Raw genomic sequence first — 27,758 nt, forward strand, 5'->3', positions numbered from 1 at the left:
TCCAACTTCCATCTGCATTAGAAACATTCAGAACGGTGTCAAAATTGATGACATAAAGTTGCTTCAAAATTTACTTTACAGGAAGCCCTTGAAGCAGACTTCACTATTGTCGATTATTTCAGGAGTGTATCTCTGTTTCATAAGTTGTGCTCTCCAAGTCTGGTTCAAACAGTTTTTCAATACAAGAAAACAAACATTGGAGAATTCATATTTTTTATGAACTCTGAATTCTCTTGCTGGACAGATGAATCTGCTTTATCTTTTGTGAGTGGTAAAGAGATGATTGAAATTGTAGGAGATTGTTCCCAATCTGGAGTATCAGAATCAAATGGCCACGAAACCATCAGAAATCTGATGCAATGCCCGTCAACAATGCTTGAAGTTTTCATGAGCGAATTTATCCTCCATCCAAATCTTGGCCAACGCTTGTTGAATGAGAACACCAAACCCACTGGCCTATTTCCAAAATTGAAAATGCCATCAATATGTGGGGAGCATCATGACTGTTTGTTAGAGGCAGCTCCCGAGGAAGAGGAAGTTGCAGAGAAAGGTTCAGACTGTAAGAAGGATTGAAGATCATATTATACTTCATTGAATGATTCTGATGTGGGAGGCTTCTTCCAGAATCACTGTTTTGCGATAGAGAAAGACCTTGCAGACTTGGTGTTGCCATGCCCAGCCAGAAGCTCCAATGAAATGCGCAGTACCCTTGCAAGGGATATGGTTCGGCAAATGACTACTCTTGAATAACATATAAATATGCCTACCCGATATGTTGGGAAGAAAATATCTAGAACTACTGTTGCAGCCAAAGACACTGGAAAGAAACATTGGGCAAATTCTGATCACCATGGTTATAAGAAGCATGAATTTCATGAAGCTATCAAAATGACTGAACATCCACCTGATGTGATTTCTAACATCAAAGAAGGAGAACAAAGTCGGTGGCAACAGGATTTGTCATTGCCGGAGGACAAGCAATCTCTGGAAGGGGAGACTGTAATGTTCCCGAAAAATTAATGGCCTATGAGACGAAGTAGCCTATTGATCCCTGTAGGTTAAAGTCATTGATAAAGGGGAAAACCACAAAATACTCAATGTATAGGCAAATTTTGGGGCAGCTTGGCAGAGAAACCCAAAGTTGGGGTTTGTGGTAAATTTTACTCAATTAATTAAGGAAAGAATCCCCTCAATGAAATCTATAAATTCAAGGGAGTTGAATTCATTTGGATCATCATGGGATTGGATCAATTATCTCGGTTTTCTTTGAGCGTGAGGCTCTGAGGGTTTTAAAACCCCTTTTACCCTGCTAATTTCGGTGGTTAAAGATTCCACCATAGTTAGTAAAAAGTCCTCTGGCAAGCAGAAAATCTTCTGTCTGAGATTACCAAGATCTTTCTTTTTGGTAGAAGGTTAAAACAGGAAATTCACATTCTTCTCTCAGGCTAGATAATTCATTCAAGGCAGTAGAGGTTTAACTCTGGAGCAGGTCGAAGTTCTGAATTTGTGCCTATGACAATTCTCCTCAAACGGTATGTGCTGAAGTATGTCGTAATAACCTCTGAAATTGGACGCCTCTTCTGAAACTACCTTCGCACTATCCTGTGGCCGTTCGGAAGATTTGTTTAATCTGTCACAGGACCGAAATCATACTGAAATCGCACAAGTTGACTTGGGTAAATGCAGAAGGTTGCTGAAAAGTTACTATGCATGATTTGAAATGCGGGGGTGAATGCGAGGGACTGTCCAAAGGCTATAACAGACCGAAATTCTTAGAAGAATTGTAGAGCCATTGAAGCGGATTGAGGAACGCCTGAATAGGGTCGAAGTCAGTAACAAATCCATTTATCAGTCCTAGAACAATTTCTGTCTGAAGCGACACGCGATCCTTGTTCTCTACTCCAAGGCATTCGGACACCTGAAGCCAGCTGAAACGGAGGTTTTCTGAGTTCTGGTCCGTGGGTATAATCTCGGCAGTTTCTTAGCACATGAAGACACGACCGATTAGAATTGCACACTCGCGACGGCAAAAAAGAAGAGACTGCGCGTAAGCGAGTTCTCCAGGAACATTTTCGCGAAGGCATCCTGTGGCTAGGCATCGTGGCCCACTAGAACTCCGCAGCTGACTGAAGAGCAACCCTGCAGCGACGAAATAGGTTTCGCACAACACGAGCAACTGCTATCTTCACAAACAACATCGCAAGTATCTGGAATAATTCGTGTTCCTTCCCAGTAAAGCTTCGTGCACGATAGATGGTCAAATTAACATAGCTCATTTCGATAGCGTAATGGCAGCTTATTAAATTTTCTGTAGCTGCAAATTCCATAGACTATATTCTGCGGGACTTCGGATTCGCCGTGAGTTATTTGAAGTTTAATACGGTTAGATTATACGTGCAAATGAACAGTGATATCGCTGACTGAATAGTAATATTGTTATATTGTGTTATAGACAGTGATATTATTGTGGACAATGTTATATTGTGCCATTGAATGCTTTCCCCATTGATTGAGCAAAATAATTTTTTTTGAAACCCTAGTGTTCTGTAACCCTAAAATCGCCCTAGCAGACCACAGTCTAGGTGACCTTGTTTGACTGCTGGTGTGGGATCTGGAATGGCAACATCACTGGGGTCCCAGGGATGTAGGAATAGGCCTCTGCACCCGCACAGATGTGGGATCTGCTGTAACTCTGCTGTTAGGCTTGAGTTGTCTTGAGGATGTAATGTTTTAGTTTTTATTACAATAGAAAGATTTAGAGTGTAGGTCGATAGTAGCATAAGGCTGTGACCTTTGCTGAGTTATTTGTGTCCGCATGTGTGAGTAGTTTGGGTACAAAGATATGCACTTTCATGTGAGGTTTATTATCCTTTGTAATGTCTGAGTGTTACTGGATCTGTAATTTGTTCTTGTGTTTAGGTACCGCAGGTTATAACATGATATAAAACATTATGTTTGAGTGCTGTCTGATTTTGGGCCCATCCCCACTTCCTCTGCATCGGCCTAGTGGTGTCATTAATCAATGTTGTATATTCACTTAGGTGATACTTTGCAATGGAAAAAGCTTTCAAAATCCTTAAATCTTTCCGTATTGCTTTATGGAATATTGCCAATATGCTACTACTTTGACTACTAGATTAAATTTACCTGTGAAAATGCCACTAAAATGGACTTTATTTATACTACTTTTGGCAGTCTAAGAATTTAATATATTGTGTTAGGAATGAGTTTAAAAGGTAACCACATTTTCTGCAGGTTTACAATGAGATTAAAGTTGGGGGATGGATTTTCTTGCAATTAAAATGCTCTCGTCCACCAACTTATGTCCAGAAGGTAATGTTTTTTGAGCATTCTGTTGGCGCATATGGTGTATTAAGTTATCCATCCATCCGTGCGAAAGCTGAGTCTACAGTATCACATTTCTCTTTTGAGTTTAGCATTTGGCTTTTTGGTATTTTTGTTGGTTATGTAGAAATCCAAACAACCCCACATTGCTCGTTGTTTGCAGGAAATCAATAGCACAGATCCTCAAACAGTAGAGCGGGTTGAAGGTGGGAATGGGGATGTCTGCTAAAACTATGTGCAGATTATGTGTTTTGCCTTCTTTCTTACTAATCCAGTATTGGTGTCTCCTCCTGTTGTGCCTTCATGGATGTTTTACTTCTGCCCGTGCTACATTGGTCCTGGATACCTTAGACCTGTAAGTTGTGATTCATTCCAAACATTCTTCTTTCTTATGTCCTATTTATATATGCTTGTACGTATGCTTCATTTTTGTGTACATACTACAGATTTAATTATATTAGAGTAGATATGATAAAACAGAACCAACGGGATGGACTTTGAGAACTTTCAAATCTTGGATACCTTGTGAGTTGGTTAATCAAGACAAGGGCAACCTTGAGTCGATCCACTGAAACATTTAACCAAAGTCCATTTTAATATTATGCAATGCATAGTGCAAACTGTAACAGAAAGATGATTGGGTAATAGTTATTGAAATTTCAGTTTTTAAACCCTAGAACTAGCAAAATTCCCGAAGCTCTTGATATTACTTTCGGACTCACAAAAGAGGCATCACAAAAATTGACACCCTTTTACATTATTTATCAAAACCCCGTACAGCAGGATTGATATGGCTATTGCTTTTGGTGCTAGGAATAGCTTTCATTGCAAACTGTAGAAACGAACATGCATCCATTGGTTCCAATATATTTTCGGGTTGGGCAGGTTATTGCATTCTGAATTAGCAACAAAACATGCAACGATTTTATTAAGAAAACTATGTGATGGTTCCATCTTTATGTAGTTAATTGTTGATGCTAGCTAGATGGCTTAGCAGTTAGCATTTATAATTTTAGGGTCAAAACAAGAAGAATAATTGGACAAAAAAGGTGGAGAGAAAACAGCTGGCAAAATAGAAGTGAGAAGACAATGCAGTCTTGACATGTTAAAGTTCGGGGAAAAATAGCTTCCGGATTCATCTCATAGTTAGTTTGTAGATCAATGTTCAGAACCATTAAATGCAGTCCATCGAAATCAAGAATGGTGAAAAACTGACCTGCTCTGAAGGAATAAATAGGAAACAAGTCAAAATAGACAAGAAAAACCTGAAAAGGTATCAAGGATAAGATTAATAGAAAAGGAAAAATAACATAAAACTATATTAATAGTACAGGATTATTTTACTAAAAAGGAAAACCTAATTAGTATGGGAATATATTACTAAGAAGGAAAAACTAAAACCTAAAGAGGTGAAAAAGATATTAATAATATAAATGGTATCGTGACTAGAGAAGTCATTAATGAAGGGGGGCATGAAAAGGCGGTCAATGGGACATTAGGTCTCCACCCTTGATCAAGTAGATCTCAGCCCTTGCTCATAGGGTTAGGGCTTCACTTCATTAAGAGAGGCTAAAAGGGGAGAAAAGACAAAGGAGAGCATTCATTCGTCAAGTGTAGAGTTGGAGAAGAGGAGAGGAGAGCAAGGAGGTTGAGATAGCTTCTAGAGGAGGCTGAGATAGATTCAAGAGGAGGCTGAGATAGCTTCTAGAGGAGGCTGAGATAGCTGTGAAGAAGGAAGAAGGCTGTGATAGCTGAAAAAAAGGAAAAGGCTGTGATAGCTGAGGAGGAATGAGTTGCAGCATTTGCTTAAGGAGAGAAATCTACAGCTATGAAAGATTAGCAGGCCGAGTTTGAAGGTTGGAATAGAGGCCCAAAATTCTATGATTCTGGCATGCATTTCCAGACAAAGATATCAGCACGTAGTTCAAGGTTCATGCCAAATTTCCAGCTCTGAGGTTGAGGCTAATTCTGCATATTTTTCAGAGGTTTGATAGGCTGAAAATAAGGGGCTCAACACTGCTTTCAAGGCAAGAAAAGGCCTGAAAAACAAGGAGAACAGAGGTCTGTTCAGCATGCAGTTCGAGGAGCAATTGCAGAGGGTTCCAGCACAGTTCGAGAGGTATTAAATTCTAAGTTCAGACATGAATTTCAGAGGCAGTGCGCTGACTGAGGCACAAGTTTCAAGGTCTGAAAGTCTAGGTAGTGGCACACATTCCTAGGAGCAGAGATTGTTGAACTGTGCACAAAATTCGACACAGTGGCACAAATCTCAAGGAGCTGGGCAGAGTTCCAACAAGGGAGGTAAGTACATGTGTAATTAATGTTGTATATAATTTCGCTGAGATAAGCAATAAAATCCTCCTTCCAGACTGGTTGTCTCCTTGTGGTTTTTACTAAAGACAAAGATTGACCAAAAATCAAGTGTTCAATTGTGTGCATGTTTGTGTGAAATTTATTTTATCAGCTGAAAGTTAAAGTCAAAGATCGGAGGTAGCCTAGTGTTATCTCTCCAATATTTCTCTAGAGTGTTGGAGAAAGAAATGATTAGAGGTAACCACAAACCAACTTTGGAGATTAGGATCTAGCCTTCCTAATTCTCAGAGAGGGCTCTCTCTTTTTGATTTAATTTTGTTTAGTTATTTGATTTTAGGCTAGTTATGATTGTACTTGGGTTTTGATTTGGATTTGGTGGTGGGATCACTTAGATGAAAAGAGGGGTGTCTTTTACCATTGGGCTATGGGGTCAAATGTCAGGCAAACAGGACTGGATCAAGTTCTAAAAACAATGTCTACAGGGCAAGATAGCAGAGTTACTTCAGATCTCAAGGCTGGATGGTGAAGTGGTTTTCAATTGGATCCAAAGAGCAATTAAGGGTTCCTTAGGCCGGATTATGAAGAAAGTGAAAGAGGTCAACCGGGATGGGAGAGCAATTAAGGATTCTCAGATCCGGATATCAGAAGAAAACATGTAAATGATTAACTATTGAAAATAGAGTGTACTTAAACAAATTCTGAGATAAACTTCCAGTTAATTCATTCAACTTTAGATAACATTTAAGTTTGTGAAAAACATAAGAAAATAACAAATTGACAAAGAAAATACTTCACTGTAGTAGCTCTATACATGAATCCTGTAATGCAATCTCTTTATTACTTGGTCCAGTCTGCTGACTTGAAAAATTGGTACAATAACCCTCAGGTTTATGATCAAAATAACTTTACAAATGTATAGCAATCCACCCTCAATACTTCGAATTATGAAGTATTTATACAAAAATAATTTACAAAATATCCCAAACTGTCTTGGGAACTAATCTAGGAGAAAGAAAAATCTTCATGCAAGAAGATAGAGACAACTATTGAACTGCTGTTTTCTGTCCCTGTTTATTAGGTTGTGCTGTCTTTAATCTTTGATATTTTGCCTTTTAATCTCTGCTTTGCTGTTTGGTCTTCATGCTAGATGTTCTATTTACTCTGACCTTTCAACTGATACACTTTCATCTGATACACTTTGACCTGGCTGACCTGTCATTATCCTTTTACTGTGCCTTTTTACTCTTACTGTACATTTTTACCTTTTGACTGTGTATTTCTACAGTAAGTCATTTAGTTTCTCCCATGTTTCAGCATCTGGTAATTGGATATTTAGCATCTTCCTGTAAATCTCATCTGCCTTTGTATACTTGGTAAAAGTAGGCTTATTCACAAAAAGGTGTTTTACCTCATGCTGGAGGTAAAACAAATTCTCAAAAGTTTGGTACAATACCTTGCCAGTAGGTATGCCCTTCATGGATGAAGTATTCACTTGATCTCTGGCCACTTCTCTGATTTTTCTATTGTAGTCCTCCTGTGTCATCAACTTATCGTTTATTACCAAGGGATTTGGTAAACCCTTTTGCCTCAAAATTTCAAATTTAACCATGAATCTGTCAATGGCCAGTTGCATGGTTTGGCACTTATCTTCCAGGTTTAACATTAAATTCCTCTTGGTGAGGACCCTTTTCACTTCCAAAATTGTACCTATTCTGTCAGGTATCTCTAATTCCTGCAACTCATACTTGTTTTTGGAGTTGAGGAAGTGAATGATCCTTGTAGCTTCCTCTGGCATGTCTCCAAGTTCTGCTTTTACTCTCTGTATGGCTTCTGTAGCCTGTTTTATCAAATCAATCTGCTAAAAAATTACTTGGATGGATGGCCAAATATCATTGACAGAGTCAATGATATTGGCCCACAGTTGTTCTTTAGCCTATCCAAGGGGTTCCTTCAATGTCAGTTCCTTCTCCAGGCTTTTTATTCTTTCATTCATCCTGGTGGCTTTCTGCACTTCTTCTTTGTGCATAATCTGGGCAAGCTTGTAATCAGTCTCCAGACTGGTCACCTTCTCCTTGAGCTTGTTCATTTCATTGGTCTGAATGGACATGTCTTCCATTGCCTTGACCAATCTGCTTGCCTCATCACCTGTAGACCCTGTTGCTAATGTAGACGATGTAGAAGTTGGCAGTGTTGTAGCCATTGGAGCTGTAGGAGCTAAGGATGCTGCCAAAGTGGAAGGTATTGCAGTAGTTACTGTTGGGATAACAGTGGCAGGGGCATTCTCTAGACTAGCTTGTTTTACCTGTATCAAGCTATCCAATTCCTTTTCCATCTCCTTTAGCTGATCATTCAACTGAAGCACCAGGTCCATCATCTCCTCATGATTTGTTTGGCTCTCCAGGACCTCTTTTGTTTGTGGGTGTTCTAAATGAGGCAGCTTTAGTTGTTTCTTGAGAGCTGCTATATCCTCATTCTTCTTTTTGATCAACTTTTCAACAGCTTTAATGTCACTTGGATCATGGCCCAGCTCAATGACCAAGTCCTCCAATGACTTGATCCTGTTGTCTTTGGCCTGTGAGGAGGCCTTTTCCAATTTATATTGGGTTGTGATGTTGTCTAGTGAACCCTGCAGCCTGTGTGCAACCATGGCCTTTCCTGTAAGGGTGGAGTAGATCATTTCTCTAGACTGCTTGTGAAATTCTATCTAGTCAATGGGATGAACATCCCTGGCCAATACCTCAAAATTGGTTTTTCTGTAATCAGCTGAGGTCTTTGGCTGCTGGACAGTTGGCTGCATGAATGAGACCTGCATCTTTCCTGCTTTGATGTCAAAAGCTGACATCAACCTGCTCTAGTTGGCTGGTGTGTGCTTGAAGTATTGGGCATATGTCTCAGCCTTTAACTTCTCATTCCTCATCTTTATCTCCTTGTACCTATCTTTAATGTCTCTTTCTTTATCAGCTGGCCTAGTGAAGGAGGAAACCTCAACACTTAGCTGTCTCTCAATCATTTGAGTGTTGGAGGTTGATGGTTGTTGTGTCTCTCCTGAAGCAGTTGTGTCTTTGCTTCTTTGCCCCATTGTTTCAGTGTCAGTGATTTCCACTGATTCAATGTTTTCTTCCTGTTCAGACACAGGATTCAGCTTGGGCCTTTTTCTGAGTTCAAAATACTCATCTGTAGTCTCCATGGCAGAACTGGAACCCTCCTCCCTGTTTCTCTTTGGATTCCTCTCCTCATTGGCTGGGGTCTGTAAGACAGGAGGATTATTCATTGGTTCCCCTAGTTCTGGAACCTGCAGGAAAGAACTCTGGTCAATTTGCTTTTCAACATCAATGAGTGTGTTCTCTACATCCACTACTGTGCTATCCATGTCAATCAATGTGTTTTCCAACCATTCTGATTGGTTGGAAAACTGCTCAATATTAGGTCTAGAATGGTGGATGAAAGGTCCCAATTTGACCTTGATTCTCAATTTATTTATGACCCCATGAGGGTCATACTGCCACATGAAGCTGTTCCTGAATTTCATGTCTTGCAACATTTTGTCAGCCTTAGGTCCAGCTTCTCTGTTATTACATATGAAGGGGCCCAATTGGTTTTTCATTTTAAATTGGGTCTTCTTCCTAGCTGCTAGGAAGTTTACTTCATCTAAATTGATTATTTTCCTAAAATACTCAAGTGCAAATATCCTCATAGGGAGGTATTTGGCAGTTTATAAGGGGCAAGTTGGCATCCATAAACTCTGATTTCAGTGTGGTTCTGGTATAGATACTAGTCTCCCACCTTGCTGTTCTTAGCCAATTGTAACACCCTTTTTATTTCTTGGCTGATTCTGGGTTGAGGGGTATTGGTCAGCATGTTCACGACTGGATGGACAAATGATTTGATGAAGTCCTTATATGTGAATGCTGTGGAGTATTTTTGGATCAAAGGTGTCCAATAAATAATTGACCTCTATTTCCCCTTGGTATCCAACTTCTGGATGCTGATAGGGAATTTATCTGCTTAATAATACAAAAACATGTGAAATAACCAGTGTGGAAAAAGTCTGCAAAAAATCCCAATTTAATTCTAAAAACACGATTTTTTGAACTAAACGATTTAATCCCTCGACTTTTTGGCGACTTTTTCACAAAGGAAAAAATCGCGATTTTTTCCTTATACTCCCGATTTAATCGGGAGTCGACCCAAAAAGTCTTCCTCCCTTCCCAGGCCGCAGATAAAGAGGCCGCAAAGGTGAAAAAACTATAAATTGAAGCTTCCATCCATGCATTTTCAAGTTATTGCATTGTATTGTTTGTCATACTTCTTGCGAGCATAGCAGTCTCATTTGTAATCTGTTAGTTTTGAGGTTAAGATATGTTTTTGTTTTCCAAGGAAAAACAAATCTTTATACTTCATATTTCTAGTTAGAAAGCAAAGTATACATTGGCTAAGCCTCCAGGCTTTCAGTGATCCAGACTCTAACAGCCACTGCCCCTTCAAAAGATTACAAAAGTACCAAAAGGATAGGCATACAACAGTCTTCCATAGAAAGAACTCCACACCATCAAAAACATTGTTACAGTTGTTGAATGCTTCCAGGAGAAACAACAAAGAGGAGGTCATGAAGATCAAATAGCAACAACCTGTCCAAAAAAAACAAAACTAGTGCCTCAAAAAAGAACCCATTTTTCAGACAGGAACAAAGTACTTGTGAAATCTTGTGACAGCAAAGATCCTTCCTGCAATGAGAGCACGTTTTGAAAGGGAATCTTCTTTAGTGGTGAATTCCCTGTAAATGTGGGGAAAGGTTATGTATCAGAAGTGGCTTTTACCTCCAAGAGTTTTTGAATAATAGATGCCAACGCTAGGTTAATAATCTGACATCTATTGTTTTCTCAGAAAATAAGCAGCTTGGATTCACCAAGCGTTAATTTTCACATCTACTGTGATACTAATTGTTAATTTTCATTGGACCTACCACCTGACACCTTATTACCCAAGTAGATTACAATCTACTGAATAAATGCATGATGTATTTCTTAATACAATTAGCAGAAACAAAAATTAAAAGGGGAAGAGGATCTGAGTGACTAATTACTTGATGACTTTTAGATGACTCATGATATACATTTATTATATTTTTTGTTGATATTTTGACTCTTGAGAGTTGAGACTCGGACAAGACTCAAAATTCAGGAGTTGATTCACTATTTTGATATGTGATGTAGCATTAGACTTCATATACATATTATATATTAGCTTTCTTTACATGTTTATGTGGAAATGAATTTATTTGATGTTGTGGATACTCTGGATGTTAAAATAAAATAAAAAATGAATTTTTTGTGTTTTTTTTATTTATTTTGCCAACCTTTTGCCGACTTTTTCAAAAAACTCCCGACTTTGACAAGTTTTTCAACTTTTGGACCCTTGCCGAATTAATCCCGACTTCGACTTTTTCCACATTGGAAATAACACTGAAGAATACTTGAAAACTCTTTCAGTTGGCAATCTAGTAAATTGTTCATGCATCCTGTCTGCAATGAACTGAGCATAGTTGTACATGATAGCAGGAGGCTTGCCTAGGGTGAAGATGGAGAGAAAGGCCAGGATAACCTCATCCACATGCTCATCTGAGGTATATCCTAGGATGCAAGAGAGCATGGTAATTATCTGTCTGCCTCTCTAAAAAAATGGTGGCAGCATAAGGTGGACTATCTGTGGGAGTATGACAGTCTGGAAAATTTGTGCTATTTTAACCAAGTCTAATTTTACATAAAGGTCTAGCAAGTCACCAATAGACAGTGGGGTTTCATTTGGGCTAGGTTGGACCTGCAGCATTTGGTTGATGGATTCTGCAGTGATGGTGAATAACAACTGTTGGTTAGGGGCAACAATAGCCCTTTGGCTAGGGATATAGCAGGCATGACAAAAATGTATGATATCAGGGAATGGGTGCACTTCTGGGAATAAATACTTGGGTAAATTGGATTCCCAAAGGTGGATGTCATCATTTTGGTTTAGGAATCTATCCTTACTCCAGCAGTGGAGCTTCAGGAGGTAGGCTGGTGAAGCAGTGTCCTTTATTTGAAAATCCCTGTCTGCTAATGCCAAATGGTCGATGTCCAGGTGAGGGGTTGACAGGGGTCTCACGTCCAGAGAGGTCTGGGAAGCCATATTTAGAAATAGAGGTATGAATTAGGCCTGTAATTGCTGCAGAAGTAAGGTTTGGAAGCTCTGGTTCAGTGAGAGGGTAATTACAGTTTGCAAAAGAGGGGTTTTGGGTATATAAGTGAATTACTCTTCAATTTAAACAAATATTAATTAATTTCAATTAATTAATCTTTTAATTGGACTGATACGCTTTCAAATTAAAGAGCCGTTCTGGTTTTCCCAAGAATACCTAGAATTTGGTGGTATGGGCTGCAAATTGGTTTCAATGGTGAATGCAGAGGGTACGGTTGCTTCAGTTGTGCACTGGATGCTCGAATTGGGTGTTCGAAGCTTCTTCGGGTGGCAGACGGTGGTCAATTTTGGTTGCAGAGGTTTAGGGTGTCGCAAAATGGCTTGAGCGGCATTCATAGTGAAAACGAGCGAAAAGGGTGAAATGGGGCTTCTCTGGCCTTTTAACCGGCAACGGTTACATTTTGGCGCGGAATTTACAAATGAACAATGGATGGTTTTGGTCTTGGCGGGGAGGCAGTTTTTTGGGCCATCGCACCGCTTTTGGAGGGCAGGCGGTATTTCCTTGCGAGCACGCGATCTAGCCTGGGGCTGCCATGTAGCAGAACAGTGCCCAGGCAAAACCGCAAATCTTGCGTGCTCTCGGGTTGCTAACAGTCGGACGGTGAATGTGCGCGATATGGATGCGCACCGTCAGATTTGGGGGTGGGAGATCGGACGACAGTCGCGTGGTTAAGATGCACGGAGGGAATTGGGAGTGGGATTTGCGGGGCCCGGGGGTTTAATTACAAATAATTGTAATTAATTAATACATAAAGTCGGGATTAAATATAAGCGCGGGTTTATTAAAGTGGGACCAGGGGTTATTGTGGCGGGGTCTTTTAACTGCACCAAGGGTTGGTGGGTTAAAAGGGGTTTTATTGGGGAAATATGAAACGGGGAGTTAATTAAATTATGCGGGGGGATAAAAACTTAGGATAAGGGGGTTTTTATGGGTTTTGAAGGCAAATAGGGAAATTAAAAGGAGAGAAGTTCATTTTTTGCAATGGGGAATGGGTTTCACACTAGGAAAAGGGGTTTTGGGTAGGGAGATGATTTTTGGAAGGTAATTTTGTAGGAAAATGTGTGAAACCAAAGGGCAAGGGTCAAAATGAGGGGAAAAAGGGTATTTTATAAGGAATCAGGGGATAATGGGGAAATTAGCAAATAAGTATGTGAGGGTGAATTGAAATGTGGGGGAATTAGTCAAATAAGCTTATGAATACCTTTTCACTCTCATAAATGCTCCTGCACATGCAACATAAGATTAAGCATGATAAATATGCTTTTCATTGAGCAACTTTGTACATTTGCAACTTTTCTTCTACCTACCCTTTATTTATCCTAACATTTTTCTTCACTTTATTGGGTGCATTTGAGCTTGTAGACCCTTTATTTCCTTTTCTTTTGACAAACAAACTATCTAATTATAACCTTATAACTTCCAATGGCTCAGATTAAGCTTGTGAGCACATTTTTATTCTCTACCTAACTACTGATTTGCCAAGGTTAAATAGTTTGGCTAGATCTTTATTCTCTATATATCAACATAAAATTTAAAACATGAATGAGTCAAGATTAAATTGTTTGACCATCATGGATTGTGGCATTTCTAACAAGCTGCACACAACCTTATTTTGCATAGTAAAGTAAAAAGCAGTGGCATTTGAATTTGCACACTTTCATGATTTGTTTTATTTATTTTTTGGGGTTCATATTTTTCACTTTTTTGATATTTTTCTCTTTCTTTTTGTCTTTTGATTATTCTTTTACGACATACTCTCTTTGCATTTTTTAATTTTTTAATATGGAAAACATTTTGCAGAAAGCAAAAGTATGTATAATATTACAAGACTAACCATACCCAATTCAAAATTATGAATCCTATTATTATAGGACCCTAACACCTAGTAGTGTTTTTGTTTGAATGCATATGCATGTTTATATATCAGCTACAATGAAATAGGTTGTGGGCATTAAATAATGATGTGAAAAACAAACTAAAACCAGAGGGGCTACAGGGACCCTATAAATTTTATACACCTTGGTGCTTCTTGTATCTGTTATTGTGCTGAGAGGCGCTCTATAGCTCAGTATAGGGGAGATGTTGTAATGGAGCGTTAGATATAATAGGTGTTAAATGTAAAATTAAACTAGGGGAAAAAATTAATGTTAGCTTCATTCACATTATATCCATTATGGGGGAGATGTTGTGAAGCATTATATCAAAAAATAATAATAAAAAATAATGTCACCTTAATCAAAAAAGTAATAAAAACTAAAAAGTAATGAAAATACCAATAAAAATAATAAATCTACGCAATTCAATTTAGTTTGTTTTTTTTTTTTGAAGTTAGGCACTTTGCATCAAGTCAAATGAGGATTACATAAACCAAAACTTTTCTGCTACTGGTCTACTTAAAGGGAAACCAGACTAGTAACATAAGTTCGGAGTCCTGAGGTTGCTAAGACCTTGACTAGCTAGAGCATCTTGTAAATAGAAACTTATAAAAACAGGCTGGCTATGCCAGACCTTGATATACATTGACATGAGAAGAGAAAAAACGCTGCTAGTGTTGCAATCGAAAAACCAGCGAGTCATAACAACTATTGGGCAAAATCTCCAGGCATCCGCGCTATTTGGTCACTACTCTCATCCGAGAAGGAAATGTTGGCTAATCTCTTGGCTAGAATGGTCAACTTGTAGTCTATACTGTCAATTTTTTCCTCTAGCTCTGCCAATCTGATAGAATTCTCCTGCCGAGTCCTCATGTACCTTTCTATGCCACCAACAATTTTCACATGATGTTTATCCTTGTGCCAATTTCATACGATGATCGATGAAGTGATGGGAAACATGCAATGTGTCAAGTATAGTGGACGCTGCAACCCCCTTTCGTGTGAGTTGACATCATATCAAGGTGGGGGCAGGGGGGGGAGGTGGGGCAGGACCCGCTCTTGGGCACCCTCCTTGGGGGAATTCAATTCAATTTGTTATATTGTAATTTTGTTTTAATTTAAACAATTATAGACCAACATATATCCATCTTAACTATGTTATGTATCTACCAAGCGTTGAGAAGGATCAAATCTTTCAAGATGCAAACCTCTTTTTGAGTATGAAACTTCAGGAAAGGTTTGCACCTCGAGAGATTTGATTCTTCTCGGCGCTTAGTACATCTGGAGTTAAGATGAATATATGCTAGTTCTTAAATTCTCAAGAAAATAGGCTTTCTTTATTATCATGTTACAATTATATGATAACCATTAATTTTTCTTGATACTCCTTATAATATAACCATATTATTCAATATTCTTATATGATAATATTAATATATATTTTTTTTCTCTGTAAATACTATTCTATTAAAAAAGTGAAAAAATATGTACAATGAGGTCAGAGCCTCAGAGGAGGCCGAGGCCATTCCTCAACCATAAACTCAGGGACAATACAGTTTAACCTGTCAACCGGATTTACAATGCAGACCTCAAGAATTTGATTTCGGTCCCTGACATACTGACAAAAAATACCCGGACTACAGTTATCATACCCTTCAGTGATCTCAAAAACACAGTAGCACCTATCATAGCTGACTTTACAACAAAAATTGAAGTCTGAGTTGACTGAAATTACTATCTGAAGCATGAGACTAAAACAGACAAGAGAGTTTAGCTGTAAAACCGAAGACACAGAATCAAAAAGCATAGCATGTGCACCCAGTGGAAATTCAGTCCGCCTGACTTGGATCAGCTTGCATATCCTCCTTCGCCTGGCTTGGAGAGGCGACCCAAGTAACAAACCCATCGTCGTCCAGAAGCGGCGCTCCACCAGAATCAGTGACCAAATGCAAACAGCCAGTTGGGCGTTGAGATGGCTCGCAGACATTTTCATCATCCTTGGCTGGAGCTGGATGCTGAGGCACTTCCTGGGCAGGGGCGCCCTCATTCATGCGGTCGACATGAAACACCAGCCCAGTCATATCCCCAAGTAAAATGCTGTTCTCCTGAGAATTTGAGGAAGCCGGAGGGGTCGAGCTGAGCTGGTAGCTCTCCTCCTCAGAAACAAAAACTGTAAAATTCACTGTCACCGTCGGCCTGTTGAGCCGACTTTGGAAAACAAATCTGGATGTCTGGTAAGAGTTGTTTGGGATGAATCTCTCTTGGTCTGACAGCGGAGATAAGGGAGGGACCAAGGCCATTGGAGCAATTTGCTGGGGCTCAGATTGAGCGGGGCTAGCTCTGATACCAGACCGACCCCCCCGACGCGGAATACCTCGACTGCGAGGCATTGCAACAGAGCCAGAAAACCTGAGCAATCGACTGAGACAGAGGAAACCCGAAGTGGCTAGAATGCTACTGGTGTCCAGACAATTCCGGAGCCGACCCACTAAAACGACATGAAAAACCAGATAAGGGAACTGAGGCGGCATGGTTTCATATAGAGCAAAGGCATTTACTGCAGCAGAGGAATTTAGGCGTTCCATGTTGATGAGCCGAATCAAGGACAGAGGAGCCATGCGCGCATTGAAATTCAGCTTACTTCGAGACTGAACAGGCTTTAATTCGCCTGCCTTAAACCTTAAACAAACTTCGATGACGCATACCCGGTTAATCTCCCGCCTGCCATCCGTCAGGCCAGGTGTCTGCGAGGTAGGCACGATCATTGATTGCGAATGTAAACACCCGCATCCGGGTGATAATATTAATATATTACCTATGCTATTGGTTCTTTTAAAATTCCCTTGAAACCTTTATTTTCAGGTTTTCTTATCTATATGTCAGTGTTACTTGGGAGTGGGAGCGAAAACGGGTGTAGGAGCGACATTTTCAGAAGCTCCCGGTTTGGGAGTGAATCTCGGAGAATTTTTTATATAATATATATTTTTTATATTTTGATACATATATGTCAACAAAAACATGTAGAATGATGAATTAGGTACAAAAAACATAAAAAAACATAGATTGAACCATATAACAACAGTCATCTAGAAGTTATAATCTTCATCAACCACGTCCACAAGTTAGTAACATAGTAACATACAACATATTGAGTCTCATGATTCATCGATCTTAAAGTTTCAAGCTTTCAAAATTCAATATATAACATTTATCATCATTGATCAACAAAGTTGTACTTGTAAGCTAGGTGTAACCATTACAACAATAAATATCTAACATGAAATGAAATGTTATAAAATGAAACAACTTTCAACTTTCATGAAGCATCATATCCATAATTCATTACTAATGAGTTATAATTGCCAACTTCAAACTTAAATTGTCATACATTGTTTAAAAAATATCATAATAAATATGAAAGAGTCAATAGCTATAAAAACTACTAGAAAGACGAGTAAATCTATTATCTATTGCTTATGCTTGGGCCTCTTGCCACCACGAGAAATGTCTAATTTTTTAGTCTTATTGGAAAATCAGGATCTTTGTCATTAATATCACCCTCTAAGCATTAATATCTAGAGGTATCTTTGTTATTACCTCTGTATCTGTATAGGGATCTTTGTCATTAATATCACCCTCTAAGCATTAACATAAGATAGAAAAAGCATAGCATGTCAAGTCAAGATTTTGTTTGAGTGATGCGTACATTTTTAGGAGGGTCATGATAGAGGAGTTTGACAATCAATGTCACTAACATCAAGGTACATAGAGGGATTGGTTCTCTTGATTAAATATGAGTTCCATACCCTAATACATGACAAAATTCAATGGAAACATTGCAATCCTGAAATGCTGAAAAACTGATAAGTCTGCTAGATTTTGAATGAAATCTAAAATTCTACTTTCTCCATATGAAATACAATGAGGTCGGAACCACTCTCAAACATCCTGAGTCATTTCATGGTAATGTTAAAAATTTAACTAAAAAGACGAAAATGAAGATTAAGGAGAATGTCACTTTTACTTTAAGAATTTAACATTACCATGAATCACATATCAATACTAGGGCCATAGGCTTGATCATAAAGCTGCCCCACTCAAAACTTCTTTGTTTCTTTGAAAAAAAAATTGCATTTGGAACATTATTGCAATTTTTTTTTGCAAAAAAGGCTAAACGCTCTCGAAAAGGCAGGGAGCATTTTTTTTAGGGAGAGCGCTCTCGCTTGGAGCGCGAATTGGGAGCGGGAGTGAGAGGGGACGGGGGTGCTCCCTCGCAACCCTGCTATATCTCTTCCGATGATGGGAGATATTGGTCTGATAGCTTTAATGCTCGAATTATTCCAATCATCACCCGAGGTCATATTTCGAGAGTCTTCAGTCATGGGAGATCCGACAAAGTGTATTTGGGGGTCCATTTGGTCTATTATCAAAATCCCTTGATCCAGGGCAACGCCTCTATTGGATCGATAATCTACCCCCCGATTATTCTCTCGTTTTACATGGAAAAAATTATAATTTGTGATGTTCTTTTTTCTGGTGTTCCTTATGGCATGGTTAGGATGGACTTTCAGGGTTGGAGGTAGATAGGTCATAGGTGTAGGTTTACTTCATCAGCGGGCCCAGGGGCTTTTGGAGATGTTTCATGGGGTTTTGAGGAGTTTCTATGGGATCCAATGGCATTCACTTGGCATATTCCATCATCTGCACAACTTGCCTTTCATTCCGTTGCATTCCGACAACTTTCGAAAAACATGGTTATTATTGGGCCTAACTCAATTAATTATGCTTAAGGTGGCATTCCGAGAGGAATACTTGATGGAACACCTTAGTGTAATAGCTCGTTGGAACTAGAATGAGAAGATCTACTGGATGGGATAGTTAGAAGTGATTTTCGGTAACCTGAGGAGGCATGGTGGCCAATTTACCATTTTCCCACATTAAAAAGAATATTTTAATTGAAATAAAAGAGGGAAATGTGCTCAATGATTAAAATAATAATAAAATAGGAGTTTCTAGAGGGGTCCATCAGATTTATAAAAGAAGAGGGGGAGGCCATTAGGGGACATCTTGGATTGTTGATATTTTCTATTGGTGAGGTTTGGAGAACTTAGTTCCCAACTTCTCTTGGAACTTAGTATGTTGTTGAGTGTTGGACGAAAACCCAACTCTCCTTGAGGAGACTTCATCCAAGAGTTTCATAGAGCTTCAGGGATATTGGAGTGAGGATCATTCAGGTCCTCAATTGGTGCTTCATCGTCTTTTAGTTGATTCAGTGGCAGTTGTTGTTGGAGGGAGAGTGCAACCGTTGTGGAGTTTTGAGAGATCAGGATCAACATAGCAGCAAAATATTTGGAGGTCCACTCAACTATCATCTTTCCTATTTTGTCTCAGATATTTCCAGTTGTACTTTGCATGCTATATTATAATAAATAAAGTTGAGTCATTCCTTGTGCTGCATTTTCTGATGTTATTTGAGTTTCTGGGTTTACTTTTGCAAATTGTCAATGTATTTGTCATGCTTGTATAATTTCTGGGTTCCTATTTACTGGTGCATTTTGGTGTAATTTCGTGGGTTTTTGGCGAAAATGTCGGCATAAAATTTTATAAAGAAAATTCTTAGAAAAATACTACAAAATTTCTGAAAGGGATATTACATAATCTTCTAATTTATTTAGAAGAGTCCCTATCCTCAGGAGAGTATGAGAAAGTTTGGAGTCTTTTTGATGCCTAATTTTGGCACACCTTTGAATAATGGTCATTGAATCTCCAACTATACTTATTTTCCACAGACCTTTGCATATAAAAATCTTTAATCCTTGCTAGAGAGATAAGGCTTCAGCTTGATTATTCGTAGCATTCTCTAATCCCCATGCATACCTTGTTTCTATTTTTCCGTCGGGGTTGAAAAGTACCCCTCCTGCTCCTACCTCCCCTAGATTGCCTTTTGATGCACCATCGAAAAAGGGTTGTGATTTGCCCAGGTTTCGTTGCCATTCATCAAATCTTTCCCCAGACAACCTAATACAAAAGGAAGGAATTTTATAGGACATGTAGCTAACAGCATGATCTGGCAGTTTGTTTATCTTGAGCCCCTCTTTTTCATCTGCCTTGAGATTGACCAATTCAGATTCTTAAATCCCTTAGCAGGGATCACCTCGAAAAGCAGTTGCATCCTTTTATAACTATTGATTATGGGGAGATTCTACTATCTTTGAATATTTCTTGGTTTCGACATGACCATATCGACCAACATAAGTATTTGGGGACTGCCATCCAACATCTCATAATTAAAGAATCTTTGCTTCTATTGAAGGGATACTGGGATCACCATTGGTATGTTGTGAATTTGAGCTAGCTGTTGCAGGGTGATTTTCCAAGTTTCCAACGTGAAGGGGCACTGGCAGAAGAGATGCTTGTTTTCCTCCACCTTGCCAAAGAGGACACAACGAGAAGGACCATGGATGTTCCTCTTTCTAAGGTTTTATGTTGTTAGAATTTTCCCATGCACTATTTCCCAACATAATGTATTGACCTTTGGAAGCGCATCCTTGTTCCAGATCTTCTCCCAAATCCGTGAAGGAGGTGAGGAAGTGAGATTTTTTTTCTAATATATATAATTTTTTCTTATAATATTTTTTTTAATATCCTTTTTTATATAATTTTTTATTTTTGTTTTTTTTTTCCTTTTTCAATATATAATTTATTTATTTTATTTATTTTTCTTTTATGGCCAAGGGCCACTTGGCAAAAATGGAGAAACTCAAACTTGTGTAGTGAAACGCTTAAGTGGCGATGACAATAAGGTTGACGGAGGATTGATGGTCAAAGGCCAGATCAGACTAGTTCTCTTAAGCAGGTTAACAACCAGAGAATCGAACAACTCCAATACCAATGTCACGAACAAAGTTCGTCTCTGCAGCAATAATCTTCAGAATACTTCAAAGACAAGAACATCCATTGTAGGGCAAGTAATTGTATACTAAATATTATATAAAAATAATTGATGAGATGATGTGAATCTTACAAATGAGGCCTGCTTATATACCTAGGCAAGTGCCTCTTCAATGAATGGTCATGTCTTTAAGACATGCCTTTTCATTACTAATGACTATTTAGTTAACCTTATTATGATTATTATTGTTTACATTAATTTATTATTTTTATATGAATTATATTCATAACAGTGTTGTTGAATATTCCAACAATGCATTGGTACCTTTTTACTTTGGCACAGTCACTAGATGTTTGTTATGGCAATAGTTTAGTTCCAATTTCATGAGAGGGGTCTCGCATGAGGAACATTCAGTATTGGTTGCACAAGAAAAGTCTAGTGCGTTAAGTACTACTAAAAGCTACGCATGACAATGCTCAAGTGTGACAAGGACTTGTGAAGATCTGATGGAGACTAAAACAATGTGGGTACATAGAACAACAAAATCCATAAAGCTTCATTATTGGGACCTATATTATTTTCATTCTCAATAGTGCATTGTTAGTTTTCTCCATATCTATCAAATATTAAATTACCAACCATGATTTAGGCTTAAGATTCGTGAATTTATTACTACAATATGTCTATTGATATTATCTTTAGACTTTTACACACTGCCTCCTCTTTCTTGTTAAAACAAAAGGCATTAACTAGAGGAAAATATCTGGTCAATGTGAACTGATTACTGATATTGATCATTACTACAAGATTTAACCTTTTATTCTGGGTCATCCGAGAGGTCTCTATCATGATCCAGGGTGCAATAAAGTTTTTCTAATAGAAATTGTAACACCCCCATTAACTGCATAGGAATTTGTTGGGTTACCTACTACTGACCATGACTTTAGCAGGATGATTCTTGTGTGGCAGCACAACACATATTTATACAACTAGCAATCATGCAAAGATCATCGGTACAGGAAAATGGATAGAAGTATGTAGGGCCTAATTAAGCCATTCATTCCATCTACTCTGCAAACAGAAGTCCCTGGTCCAGTTGGCTTGCTGGGGAGCATTTCAAAACATATATTTTAAAATGTAAATTTTTACAAGATGCAATTTTATAATTCAATGAATTCCTTCGTATGATCCTTTTCTTTTCTTTTCTTTGACATCATTCATGTAGCTGGTATAGAATGCCTCTTCAGATAATACTGCATAAACTCTCGTCCTGAACCGATACAATTATAATCAGGCATGCTATGTTGTGTTTACCTTTTTGTTGCCCAATGCATTTCATAATTCAGTGGTTTCCTTTGTATGATCCTTTTCTTTTCTTTGACATCATTCATGTATCTGGTATAGAATCCCTCTTCAGATAACTACTGCGCAAATTCTCGTCCTAAACCAATAACAATTATAATCAGGCATGCTATGCAGTGTTTACCTTTTCATTGCTCTCTGTCCTTCGTCCTACTCTTTTCTTCATCTCCTACCATGTGCATTGTAAAGCAACCACTGAGTTCTACTTCTCTTGATATAGGCTTCCAGACAATTAATGTGATGTGAAAAAAACTTATCTGAAAATGATCTACTGCGAAAGAAAACACGAGGACTCAATTGATTCAATATAAAGTTTAAAATATAGCATTAGTAAATGATAAAAATGCATGCCTTCAACTTTGTGTTTTACGATCCCTTTTAAGAATAAGAGTATAATAAATGGAAGCATCCTTCTAACAATGTCTCCTCTCTACGGTTCTACCTACGCTTTTATCAAATACTAGAGTAAAATTCCTCAGAAAATGCTATAAAATCTATTGATTTAAAGATTACAGCCAGCAGGACTTATTACCAGTTTATCCTATGTAATTTCAGAGTAAACAAATTCACGTGATCACTGTCAGTGCAAAAAACAAGAGTGGATTTTCAATCATATGTGGTAAGTAATTTCAGCTAGGAGACGAAATTTGATATTATAAGGAGTACATGGCAACTAGTACAGGACTACTGTAAAGATCATCAATAATTGTAGGACAAATTTCCCTTAATCAGCTATTCTTGTAGACCATATTGTAAATGGCCTGGATGGTTGAAACTTGAGACATTAAAGCAGAATATCTCTATCGACTCCAAAGTTTTCAGTTGACTGTTGAAATATTGTATTCATTATCTCTCACTGAAATCAACTTCAGAGATCAGATACCTCACCTAGTATATTTGGGATAAGTTCGTCAAAATTTAATATACTGACTGATCAAGCATAAACTGAGCTTCACTTCTATATATTTGGCTGCTAAAAATCGCATACTTATGTTTGTCTGAGGGTTACAGTCTATTTGCTATATTTTATCACTGAATTAGTTTTTCCAATGACAGGATTTATATTATAAAGCACTAGTCTGCTAAACATAGCTTTTGGTTTTTGAAACTTCAGTGTTCTCTGAATCTGGGATAAGTACTCTCAACTCTATAATTGAGGGATGGTCAGGGGCAATCAAACCAATCTTTCGAGGAACAAGTGTCTGAATCCAATACCTCTACCCTGAAGAAGATACCTCTCAAGCTCAAACTGCAGGACTGATAAAGAGGCATCTTTGCAACACAATAACCATGAGTCCTGCAGCTCCAGATAACAAGCTAGATGAGTGAGTGAGCCTGGAACCTGAAATAAATGACGTGAGAAGATAATAAACCGAAGGCCCCTTGGATTCTACCTGTATGTTAAGAAGACATCACCCAATGCAGTAACAAGACCTGGCAAGGGGCTGAACCCTTGAGACACCTCATCACACACTTGGGAAAGAATGCTGCCCTAAGTGGCAACGTCAGTTAAACCAAGGTCGTCCTCGTCCTTGGGCATGGTACAAACTTCCCATGGAACCAAAGGAAGGCCCCTCTCTCCACTATACTTGACCACAAGTATGACTGCAGAATCTGCTCAAGCCGATGAAACTAATCCCTGCTAGGGAACCTGCATGAGACATAATACTATAATAGACATGAGAAGCCTGAAGAAGACATCAATCCCACATAGATACTAGTGACCCCACTGCAAAGGGGATACCCAGATGCCTCACAGTGACACTGGATCGAAGATATGTCTGGGCTGCTAGAATCCAATCCAGCAGTGAATCTATCCCAACCAACCAGAAATCTGTCTTGTGGTCAGTGACCAAAGCACCTGAATTAGAGGAAAATGTATCCAAGCATTCAAGGGCCCCTTCAAATGAATATTTGGATGCTTAAGCTATATTGGAGAGATTGGGAGTGGAGCTTTGGCAGAGTGCTGCATAGGTATGATTCTCATCATATGTATTCAGTGCTTCACTAGAGACATCTGTTATCCTTGATCCTCAACCCTCAATGCAAGGTGGGTATCCATTGATTAGAAGGATAGATTGGTACACAAGCTTCACATTGTTTGGTTGGTTTGACTTTCTTATAAGCTAAGAGTTCTGCTTGGTAGTGATCTATCAAGGGGTCCCATCCCAGGCTTAGTTGGTCAAGAGTGGGCTTTCTGATAGCTTCTGTCCTATTTGTTCTCGCTTGCAGACTGTGAAGCACATATTTTGGGTGTCAGTTTGCCAAACACTACCGGAGATATGTCAAGGATCAGTACTCAGTTCTGCTTCAAGGTATGGTTCATTGGCATTCTGCATTATTTGGAGATTGCTGTTCTCTAATTTGTACTGCCTTCTCTGGGATATGCAAGTGTGTATGGATTTTGGCATGATTCATTCTATGGAAGAGTAGGTGTAAGTCTGTTTTTGAACAGGACGTTAGCTCTTTGTCTGCTTTTTGTTCTATATGGCAGGATGAGGTACACCATCAGCTCCTAGTTAAGGGTGCTCTGTTGATCAAAGATGCCCAGTCTTTAGATCCCATAGCTTATTTTGATGTCTTCTTAGTATTAGTAGCACTATGGAAGAGGTTATGATGCCCATTGTATTTACCCTTCCCACTTATTGCTCTGCTGTTTGTAAATATTTTTCTGTAAATATAAGGCACATTTTTCAAATAACAACAAAAGCAGTGTCCTGAAATTTTTTGTTGTACTTAAAATGTTTCAGTTTAAAGTTTTCATTCTGTTAATAATGTTATCAGTCTATCTACTAGCCACTTGGTTTTCTGCAGTCATTTTGATTACTACAGGGCTGAAAATTTGTGATGTTAAAAAAAGTTTCTTTGTTTCAATATTGAGAGAACTCTTTGTTAGCATGCATTTACCAAATAGAGATTATATTTAGAATCCCGAATCAAAGATATAGATTCTCCCTCCAATTCATCCCTCCTGGACAAAGGGCTTGCACTAATAAATGACAAAATTTGCTAACGAAGCCCTTCATTCTATCTTATAAACAAGGGAAAAGTGGTGGTGATGGAATTCAATTTAAGGTGAATGATAGGCTCATATGGACATTTTGGCCAGGCATCTGGTTTTTCATTAAGTTATATTTGCAGGCTTGCCTATTGTATACTTGAAAGCAGATTTTTCAGCTGAGGGAATAATATGTGATTCTGCTCAGCTTTGGACATGTGGTCACTACCAACCTGTTGTACATGAATAGTCAGTGTTTTCATGAATTGAAGTTCTCTGTGCCATAAATATGTTTCTTTCCTTACAGAATACCAGCTTTTGTCAGACACATTTATATCTTTTGTCCAGGCAATCTTCTCTACCATTAGAGTAATTTTTCGTAAAATGCTTTTAAGTTCTAGGCAGCTTCAATGAAGAGTTGTAAACTAAAGCCCAAAATGTGCTTTCCAGTTGTACAATTTTAAATTTGCCTGATTCAGAAATTTACTGTGTGATACTGCGAGCCTTTGTTAATTTTTGAATATAAGGTGATACTTTCTATGGTACTGTCACAAGTAATCTTGACTTCTTTAGGCTCTGAGGCTGGTACATGAGAAATTGATATTTTTTGGTATTAAATAGTATTTTATTGCTGCATCAATCATTCCTTGGGAGAGTGAAAAGTAGGAGGGACTGCAGTATAAATCCTTAGTTGTCTGATGCCATAGACTCTTTGGCGTGCAAGGTTTCTGTGTGCATGTGCATATGATCCTTTTTCCTTGGCATAGGAGATGAATCTTTATTTGTTTTCAATTCTAAAGCATCCAGTGAAGATTGACAAAGGGTTATGCCTTCTTATCTGATGGGAAACTGATACTTACTGGTTGTACACATTTTTTGATGCTACGTCAATCATTCCTTGGGTAAGTTAATAAAAGGAGGAAGCATAGTATATACTGCAAACCTTAAGTTGTCTGATGCTATATACTTATCTGGGTATGTGGGGTGTTTGTGTTTGTGTGCATATGATCCTTCTTTTTTGGCACAGTACATTCAACTCTTTAGTAGTTCTCATCTCTAAAACTTCCAATAAAGATAGACAAAAAATAATTCCTCCTTATCTGATATCATCTTTCCTCATGCACCCTTTCATTATTAGGTATGCATAGATTTGGTATTATTTTATCCAGTTTTGTAAGATAATCAATTTAAGTTCACTGGTTCCCTTTTGGGACCTTGCAGATCAAGAACACGAATATTAAATGTTGGGGAAGAGCTGACACAGGAAGTTCTCCAATTAAACATGGGCCAGAGCATATATGAACTACATGGCCTAAAAGCATTGAGGTGGTACGAAGTGAAGATTTCTTATCCAGCCACCGTATGTTTAGTGGGCTTCCTTCTCCCTGGGAATTTAACGAAAGTCCATATTTCTTTTTAAAGAGAGACGAGGATAAATAGAAATTTACATTGGTTTTGACTGTAGCAATTTTCTTTCAAGTTCCAACATGGTCATTTAGTCTTTCTATTGGACTTGGCAAAGACAGATACCGGCTAGCTTTTCTATTGCAATTGTAAAGGATAATTCTACTAAAGTGTCCAACTTGGGAAGAAGATTGTTGAACACAGAGAAGCTCATATTCAAGGCTGAAAATATCTCGACGGTAAATACAGACGCTCAGACATAGTTTTATAGGAAATGGTTTATATTTGGGGTTTCCTTAGACGCTGAACGTTTTCTTGTTTTGTTTCTTTGCAGGATATTTCGGGACATGGTAGGATTTGTGCTTTTGTCTCAGTACAACCTGCCGGTGTTGTTGCCAAATCCCATCTGAAGGAGCAAGAATTTGTTATATTTAACATAGGTAAGTGAAACTGGTTTTGTTGCTAGTGTTTTCCAGAAAAGTTTACTTTCTAATCTCCAATACTAAAGAAAATTTAGTAAATTCTTGCTCGCTTTATATCATAGATAAATCTTGTGTGTTAGTTGCATTTATAAAGATAAAAAATTCTTTCAAAATTTTGAAATGGATACTAGCTTGCAAATATAGATGCATGAGACTGCCTATTCCTTTGGTTTTCAAGTTCATTCTCTTTATTGTTGTTTTGGGGAATTAATTTGAATGTTTTTTCAATATTGGATGCAGTTTGTGATGAACTAATATATGGAATACCGATTCATGCCTGGTGGGTAGGGTTTCTTGTGCTCTTTGTTATCGGAATTTCTTGCTGTATACCAACTCTTCTACCTCCTGAGTTACTTCCAAGGAAAAGTAATGCGGACCCTATGAAAAGAGTCTCCTAAATTGTTCATATTTTGAAATGATTACAGTTTAATATTATATAACAATCTTTCACGATAACTGAAATATTATTAACTGTCCTGTTTTCGAAATGTTCTCACATTTCAGATAATTTTTGGTCACATACAAACATAGGGCGACTTTTCAATATAAATGCTTTATGAGGAACTTTTTGTTAATCCTTGAAGCAGCAGCAGTGATTTATCATTTAGTATATATGAATTGGCAAAAGTGCCATTAACTTGTTATTTTTTACCATATGCTGTTAAACTAATTTGCAGTCCAGTCATCACAGGCACAAAATAAGTTTTTTTTATATCATTAATTCAACATTAGATCTTTGAGGGCCCTTCCCTGTTTTACTGGTATGCTATCTCCTTCCATCAAATTTTCATTTAGCATTCAGTGGTGTAGAATATGTAGAAAATAGTTTGTTGTTCTGCAACATATCTGTCTCCAT

General features: G+C 38.2%; 1 protein-coding gene across 6 annotated transcripts in view; it reads left to right on the plus strand.

Annotated features, from left to right (window-relative positions):
* LOC149138542 (uncharacterized) overlaps positions 1-27,477 on the plus strand; it is a 66,373-nt gene extending 38,896 nt beyond the window's left edge. For 3 of the 6 annotated variants that reach the window (XM_089447237.1, XM_089447238.1, XM_089447241.1), the window contains 6 exons: positions 3,256-3,333; positions 3,509-3,700; positions 26,238-26,376; positions 26,543-26,659; positions 26,755-26,860; positions 27,143-27,477. In XM_089447237.1, the coding sequence (XP_089303363.1) occupies positions 3,558-3,700; positions 26,238-26,376; positions 26,543-26,659; positions 26,755-26,860; positions 27,143-27,300 (663 nt within the window). In that variant the 5' untranslated portion in view covers positions 3,256-3,333; positions 3,509-3,557 and the 3' untranslated portion in view covers positions 27,301-27,477. Of the gene's footprint in view, positions 1-1,178; positions 2,233-2,280; positions 2,359-3,255; positions 3,334-3,508; positions 3,701-26,237; positions 26,377-26,542; positions 26,660-26,754; positions 26,861-27,142 lie in introns of those variants that run through there. The other 3 variants (XM_089447240.1, XM_089447239.1, XM_089447242.1) reach the window with 3 other exon arrangements.
* Positions 27,478-27,758: the final 281 nt, after the last annotated feature.

The sequence above is a fragment of the Pinus tabuliformis genome, chromosome X (assembly GCF_031772625.1).
Source record: "Pinus tabuliformis cultivar Carrire ecotype Pingquan chromosome X, CPIR1, whole genome shotgun sequence".
NCBI lineage: Eukaryota > Viridiplantae > Streptophyta > Pinopsida > Pinales > Pinaceae > Pinus > Pinus tabuliformis.